Raw genomic sequence first — 8,490 nt, 5'->3', positions numbered from 1 at the left:
CGTGATGCACGGTACCTCTGGCTCTGTCTCTGTCCAGCATCTCACCCAGCTCAATGACGTCACCAGTTGCCAGGAGCTATGCAACTGGAGATTAACAGAGACTACAGGCATGCTATAGTGATGGTCAATTTAATTGATGTAGAGGACCTCAAGTGTGTACTCTGACACCATCAAAGGTGCTGTGCATAATATTCAGTAAATGTAATGCTACTGAAAGCTGTCAGAGACGGGAGACATGCAACAGGAGATGATCAGAGACTATGGCCATGCTATAGAGGTAGTCAACTTACTTGATGTAGGGGGCCTCAAGTGCAAACCCTGACATCATGAAAGGGCCACACAAAATACAGTAAACGCCCAGTTATCCTGCACCCATGGGGATCGGTTGGTGCCGGATAACTGTAGTTTCTGATTTGCCTCCCCCTCCCTCCCATGGCCCCATTTACCTGCCAGCTAGCTTCCGCAGCCGACAGGTAAATGTCAGCACCAGAGCAATAGCCAGACTGCTATTGGCTACTTCAAATTGCAATAGCCAATAGCAGGCTGGCTATTGAAGCCCCGCCCACTACGCCACGGAGTGGCCCTGAGAGACAAAGTTCTCTTTCAGGTTCACTCCTCCATTCAGTGGAGCGGGTGCAAAAAACAGCCTGTTATTGGCTATTGCAATTTAAAATAGCTAATAGCAGGCTGACTATTGATTTTCATTCTGCTGCTGACAGCAAAATGTAATCACAGAATTTAATTAGCAATTAAATACATTTAGTTTCTAACAAAATGTTTTAGTCTCCCCATTTTTATCAAGCAACAGCAAACAAAAAATCAAGGACATATTATATCAATTTGTTTTGCCGGTTGCTTGAGAGTGCTGGTTGCTTGAAGGCCGGATAATGGGGAGTTTACTGTATTTAGTAAATGTAATGCTACAGAAAGCTGTCAGAGACTGGAAACCTGCAACATGAAATTATAAGAGACCACAGGCATGCTATAAAGATGGTCAGAGACTGTGGCCATGCTACGGGAGGTGGTCAATCATGACTTCAATAATGATAAAGAAGCCGTTGGAGACTGGGGACATGCAGCAGGAAATGATAAGAGACCACAGGCATGCTATAAAGATGGTCAGAGACCGTGGACATACTATGGAAGGTAGTCAATCATGACTTCAATCATGATATAGAAGGTGTTAGAGACTGGGGACATGCAACAGGAAATGATAAGAGACTACAGGCAATGCTTCTACATTTGTGCTCCTTATGACCCCTTAACAATTGCGCAACATATGATATTTTTCTCAGCAAGATTCATCATAAAAGAGGAAAAATAAATATACAGCACGGACATCACAGAAAAAAAAGATAATGTGAAAGAAATAAGCCAAACCATTTAACTACTAGAAGCCATTCTAAGGGATATTTTCCTTCACTGGCTTGAGTAGGCACAAAAACCCCTTAGGGCCACACAATAAGGATACCATGCGGCCTCCTGGGATTGGGCATCACTGCTATACAGCCTGATTCTTTCTCATGTCATGTGAGAAAAAGTCGCAGTCTGTAATCGGTTAGTTTTGTTTTTACAATTACCCTGCGCATGGAATTCAGTCTTTAAGCTGTTTGTAAATTGTACAGCCACAAAAAATATAACAATGCATTTCCAAATCTCCTACATATAATAGCCCTATATTCTACCAAAGCCAAACAACTACCAAAATAATATGGTTATTTGAGGGTTGTTGAGTGAGAACATTAATGACTATTACAAAGTACATCTACAAACATTGAACTCTTACCTTAACGTGAGAGCCAGGTAAACATTGTTGAGTAGACTCATCAGTACCTGAAATGCTGAAGTCTAATAAGGTGTGTACTTAGTTCCCTTTTTTTTTTCGAGTATAAGAACAGGTTCTGATCATTAGATAAAAGTAAAGTCCAAACAGTGTTATCCTAAATTCTGTAGGCACAGCTTCCTATGAAAGGCGAATTATCCACAAAGCAAGAAACGATCAATCTGTATCCCGGGATTCTCTAATATTGTCTGATCTTTTTCCTCTGGACAGAGACTCCCATTCATACCAGGAAGTCAGCGGGCTGCTGATACATACAGGTGACTCCTCCTGCCAGAGGTGGAGTGACATTAGTTACAGCTACCTGTCTCGTCTTGATCTGCAATACAACCATGTCACTGAATAGGAATCTTCAGAATGAGATTAAGTCTTGCCGTACAGGTTTTGATATTATAATAATTGCCATTGATGACTATATTTAGAGTAACAGTTTAATAATCCAGTGATGAAAAAATAAATATTGCACAGGTAAATGAATAGAGTGGCTTATCTGTTCATAGATTATACATTTGTCCAGGTGATCAAGTAGGTGTATGACTCCTTCCTGTCCTGCAGAGGGAATGAGTGGGTTGATTCTGCTCCAATTTAGATAGGCAATAATTAATATACATCAAGGTTCTACACACCTAACATGATACTAATGTATCAGCTATCTATTAAAGTGGCACTAAACTCAGGAGTTAAATCTTAAAAATACATTCCAAGTACCTTAAAGTGATATTACAGCCTCCTTTTTAAAAAATATTTCCTACAAGGAGACCCACCTTTGATTTAGGCTGTTGCCATTTTTCTTTAAAAGTTTGTAATTCCTCGTTTTCTAGTGGGTCCCCGCAGCAATCTTCCCCCCACCAACTGCACAGGTGCCTCCATCGGCTAATGGAGGCACCCGTGTGCGCTCGTGCCCGCAGTGGCTGTGTGCGTCCATAGACACACACAGCCCTGTGGCAGACCATGCCCCTCCTCTCCACCCAACAATTTGATTGATGGCAGAAGGAGCCTATGGCTCCTTTGTCATCAGTATCGTCCCCGCAACCAGGAAGATCGTGAAACGGAGGATTGCTTCGGGACCAGCGGCGGAGATGAGCGTAGCTGACAGGTGGGTGGGGGCGGTGAAAAAAGGTACTGGGCTGTCTTTACCTTAATGCAGGGAATGCATTAAGGTAAAAAAATGCCCAGACCTTAATACTACTTTAACGATTAACAAAAATTTATCTTATTTATGTATCACTCAGCTGTAGATCCTCAAATCATCTCTGAATTGGTGCAGACACAGTCCTTCCTTCTGGAGGGGGGCTACTTTTGTTCCCCATGGTCTCTGTGTGTTGTAAAGTAGCCACCGCTCCAAGCTCGCTCCCGTGATGGACTACAATCTCAATGCACACTAGTAAAGTAAATGTGAGATTGTAGTCTATTATGGTAGACAGCTTGGAGCGGTGACTACTTCAGAACACACACAGAGACCATGGGGAACAAAAGTAGCCACCCTCCAGAAGGAAGGACAGTGTCAGCACCAATTAAGAGATGATTTGAGGATCTACAGCCGAGTGATACACAAATAAGATACATTTCTGTTAATTGGTAAGGTACTTGATTGTATTTTTAAGTTTTAACTCCTGAGTTTAGTGTCACTTTAAACAGACCTACAAAAGATAACCAATAAGAAAAAAGAAACAGTCTCAGAAAATAAATGCCAGAAAATAAAATATACGATTCTGACCTCTCTATTGAAGGGGAACTTTACCTATATCTTCAAAATAACAACAAACACACCTTTAGAAATGTTTACTAATGACAATCTACAAACACATACTTCTAAATAATTGCTGTTTTTTAATTTTTTGTATACCTTATTTTTCTTTTCTTCCCCAGTCTTCTGACAGTGGCCATTTTAACTAAGGGCAAATGAATCAATCTCCCTTTACGTCCTTGAACTCTGGCCCATGTGACAAGGACATGTGATTAGGACATGTGACCATGCACATCATCCCAGAGGTGGAAAATACCTTTCCCTGAGATCTCATGTAAACATGCACAGCGCTTTACAATATAAGGAAGACATTACAATTACAATACAATTCAAGACAAGATGGTAAGGATGGCCCTGCCCCTGGGGGCCTACAATCTAAATGTGTTTTATCTAGATCTATTATTGACAGTTTGGGAGTTTAATACTACTTTGACAGACCAAGAGGATTGATTGAGGATTGATGCCAAAGTTTTTGGCATCAATCCAGCACTGAACTATAAATACCATCTATCTTTATACTAGACTGACTCTTTGACTAGGAAAGGGCAAGAGGATATGTTGAAAGGTTTTAAAGAAAAGCGCTAATCTGAGTAATTTTCTTTTAAAAAACATAAATCAACTTGTCTGGTAAAGGTGTGCACTGGGTGAGGTGAAAGGTTACAGACTCTGCCCATTACAGCTCTTACTGTATAAAATTGTTAATATATGTATCCAGATTAAACTTTGTACTTCTCCTTTTATTGCATAGCTGTTGTAAAAATAAAAAACTGAGCTAGTGGCATAAACTTTATTGTGATGTTGGCTTATCCTTTCCATCCTGCATTCAGTTTACAGCTCAACTCCAAATGAAACTGATACTTTAAGTTAGTTTGGGCATCAACAGATTGATTAAAGTGGACCTTTACCCCCTTTTACTAACCCCCCCCAACCATGTAGCTCTGCGTGTAGATATGAAATCATCTTACATTCATTAGCTTAACAAACACATTTTTATTTTACTTACAATTTCTTTTTTTCTACTTCCTGGTCCACTGTGGCACAAATGATATTCTCGTGCCAAAGTGCTGCATCCTGGGAAGGTTACATCAGCTCCGGCACCTGGAACTGCATGTCCCGGGCATCGGGAGATAGGAATTCCACACCCCTGCTGCCCCTCTACTCCCTGCTGCCCCAAGGCCGGGCTTTGGTTGGCCTTGTGGGGAATCAGGCCCTGAGTGCTTTGCTGGGAAATCTCATCTGTAATCTCATGAGATGTCAGGAAAAGGCATTTTCCTCCCCTGAGATGATGTGCTTGGTCACATATCCTAGTCACTTTTGCCAGAGTTCCGGGCAGTAAAGGGAGATCTAGTAATCTGCCCTTAGTTAAAATGGCCACTGTGAGAAGAATGGGGAGGGAAAGAGAAATAAGATATGCAAAGAATAAAAAGCCGGCAATTATCTAGAAGTATGTGTTTGTAGATTGTTATTACTAAACATTTCTAAAGGTTTCTTTGTTGTTGTTTTGAAGGTATTGGAAAAGTTCCTCTTTAACCTGCTGACTTCATTTTTAAGTCTCCAGTGCTGACATTTCACCTGAAGCATTTTGAGTCTGTCCCCTTTCACGGCGCTTGTCTCCAGCATGTGCTGTCATTCACAATAGCACAAGCTGCAAACTAGTACTCTTGTCTCTCTTCCAGGAATAGCAGGCGGATGATTTGGGCTCATCTTTATGTCCTCCAGGGTAGAAGGAAGAAATGCACAGGGCTGGACGATGACAGAGGTGCACATTTTGAGCAAGCAGGCTCTGTTTGAGAGTACTGACGTAGATGAACGCTGTCACACTGCCCCCTCTCCTCTGTGAGCGCTGTCACTCACAACTAAATATGTATTCATCTCCTTCTTAACAGTGTGGCCAAACAGCGGTGGGGGGAGGAGGATTGCGTTGTCAACTACTGTATGCTAGTTCAGCAACCATTTCACTGATCAGAACGGGACCAAGTGCTACATGCACCTGATCCCTTGCGGATTCAGCAACAATTTTTGGGTTGTGGTGATACCTCTTCTTTAAAAGGCAAGCACATTTTTTAAAGTGCTCTACCCCTGCTCTAAAGTACTCCCCTCCTTCCCCACATGCATACTTATCTGGCCTCTGATGATGGTCATGCTTTTGCAGTAGATCCCAATAGACCTATGCATGAAGACTATTCCTTCATCAGGCCAGGCAGTGCATACTTTTTAGCCTGATGAAGGAACCACGTGTGGTTCAGAAACATTGCACTTTCCTGTGATACCATGTTTATCTGAACATCAGTAAAGACAGAGCGATATAGCAAATTCTGGTGTGCTGGTGACCACCTTTCAGGGCAGCCATCAGAAATTTGGACGCAGGGCTCAGTGACGCGCTGGACGCAGGGCTTAGTGACGCGCTGGACGCAGGGCTTAGTGACGCGCTGGACGCAGGGCTTAGTGACGCGCTGGACGCAGGGCTTAGTGACGCTCTGGACACAGGACCCACCTGAGAGTGACCCTGCAGAGCCCACCATAGATGCTGCACAGCCCATCTGAGACTGTCTATGGTGGGCTCTGAAGGGGTCTCAGGTGGGCTGGTCAGGGCTGCATCCCTGCCCTCCCTCCTTTCCTTCCGTCCTTCCTAGCTCCTCTTACCTGCACACATGTCCTCGTCTGCCGCCGGACCAGCCAGAAGTGACGTCACTTCCGGCCAGTCCGACATCAGACGAGCAACGTCGCTGATGGGGCCCTAGCTTGTCTCAAAGCCGCTGCAGCGGCAATGCTGGGGCCCTGCGCTGCTAGGGCCAGGCCTCCTCGCCCTTCACCGTCGGCCGATAGTCATGTAAGGGACCCGGGCGGGCCCCCCAGGCTGCCCGGGCCCCTTACATGAGTATCGGCCGTACCCCCCCTGATGGCTGCAATGCCACCTTTTATACATTTGGTCTACGTGGCGACATCCACAGGTCACTACAGCACCCACAAGAGTATCTTAAGTTAGGATACTGGTTTGGAGTGTGATGAGAAACCTCACATTTGTTTGTGGTTAGAGCTCAGAGCATTTATGTCACAATTTTGCTAACTGTCAGTAATTTCTAATAATTAACCACAGCGGCTTAGAGATAGGATTAGTAGCGCAGGACAGAGTATATGTCACAGTTCAGCTGCAGACTTGCAGCTGAGCTGTTACTTGTAGTTCTACAAGGATATACATAACTCTTACCCCTGGTTCTGCAGACATGTAGGGCTGTGCTGGTGCTTGTAGTCCTCCAGACATGCGCTCTAAACCTGACTCATACTGGCACCTGTCTGCAGGAGGGGTCGGCGTCGGCCGACCCCTCCTGCTGTTTCTTATGCAGCTTCTCGGCCAATCAGTGCAGTCTGCTTGTAGCCAATCCTGTGGATCGCCTCTCTTCCTGTCTCTATTTAAACTCAGGGCAGCGAATGGCTCGCGGCCTGAGCAACGCTTTCCTAAGCTAGTTGCCGAGTCCCCCATTTGTGATTTACCCTGAATTCCTGGAAGTTTTCCCGTGTACCGAACCTTTGGCATGTCATTGGAAATCCCTGTCTATAGGCTGCCCTGTGCTTCCCTTTTGTCCTTGGAAATCTTTGTCTACTGGCTGCCCTGTGCTCCACTTTTGTCCTTGGAAATCCCTGTCTACAGTCTACGCTGTGCTTCGCTTTGTCCCTGGAAGTCTTCAGCCTGTCCCTAACCTTTGATTTGTACCCTGTACCTGTTAGGTGAGTTGGGTGGACCTAGGGATTGTGACCTGGGGTCAGCATGCAGCCAAGCCCAACTCCACCATCAGGAGCCACCTACTCAGCATACCATCCCACCTACTCCGCATTGCAGCACCCTGCCTTGTATTTGAACTTCCAGCTTAAGGCCCCGTTCCCACTGCGCGATATGCAAATCACGCGTTTGTCGCGCGATTTGCATATTGCGCGACATCGCGAGATTTGCCGCGCAATGTCGCGTTCAAGCTTGCATTGAGCAAGCTTGAATCGCGGCTAAATCCGCTCAAAAAAGGGTCCTGCTGTAGCGACACACGACCTGCGACAGCAGGACCCTTTGCCCCATTGGATTGCATTGGAGCGCGATATCGCGCGGTAATTTGCCGCGATATCGCAGGGATTACCGCGCGATAAATCGCTCAATTTACAATTACATTCACGGAACAATAATCAACCCTTTGGTGATTTCAGCTCCTGCGCTCCAGACCCCTTGCATGAAGAAAGTTGATATATTGTGGATGTTAAAAGCTGCCTTCCAATTTACTACAGCCAAAAGGAGACTCAGCAACACCTAATATAAACCATTAGATAGATCAATCTTTGTCTTGCTTTCATTTATTTTCTTTGGAAGAGTAAAGTTTATTTCTGATGCTTACACCCAGGGCTGGATTTACTCTCTCTGCTGCCCCAAGGCTATGTTCCCCAATGCACCCCCCTACCAGCCAAACCCTCCTCCATGGAGATTGGCAGACCTGCAGGCTGCATACAAGTGATCTTGGCGACATCGCCGGGATCACTTGTACAAAACAAGCGGCGGCTTCCCCACTGTACATTTAGCTCTGCTTGACCAAAGTAGGGCTAAATGTATAAAACAACTACCCACGCGGCGCCCGGAACTGCATGTCCCTGGCGTCGGGAGATAGAAATTCGACACAGCTGCTGCACCTCTACTCCCTGCTGCCCCAAGGCCTGTGCCTTGGTTGACCTTGTGGGAAATCCAGCCCTGATCACACCAGCAGGCAGCATTGTACATGAGGAACTGCATCTCAATTTTTAGGGAAAAAGGCTGCAGGAGATTTCATAAAACTGGGATTAAGTTGCAGTGTTTGCAGGAAAGCATTAGCAGTTAAAGAGGAAATTTACCCAAGAACAAAAATGTGATATATTGCTTTCTAAGATGTGC

The 8,490-nt window shown here is 44.9% G+C and overlaps 1 protein-coding gene across 1 annotated transcript in view; it reads right to left on the bottom strand.

Annotated features, from left to right (window-relative positions):
- PRRG4 (proline rich and Gla domain 4) overlaps positions 1 to 2,056 on the bottom strand; it is a 16,596-nt gene extending 14,540 nt beyond the window's left edge. The window contains exon 1 of the mRNA XM_018567699.1: positions 1,787 to 2,056. Coding sequence (XP_018423201.1) covers positions 1,787 to 1,827 — 41 coding nt within the window. The 5' untranslated portion in view covers positions 1,828 to 2,056. The remainder of the gene's footprint in view (positions 1 to 1,786) is intronic.
- Between the last annotated feature and the right edge of the window lie 6,434 nt (positions 2,057 to 8,490).

The sequence above is a fragment of the Nanorana parkeri genome, unplaced genomic scaffold (genome assembly GCF_000935625.1).
Source record: "Nanorana parkeri isolate BGI_ZX_2015 unplaced genomic scaffold, ASM93562v1 scaffold30, whole genome shotgun sequence".
Taxonomy (NCBI): domain Eukaryota; kingdom Metazoa; phylum Chordata; class Amphibia; order Anura; family Dicroglossidae; genus Nanorana; species Nanorana parkeri.
The sequence above is the reverse complement of the archived record's forward strand: the minus strand, read 5'-3'. Positions and strand labels throughout refer to the sequence as shown.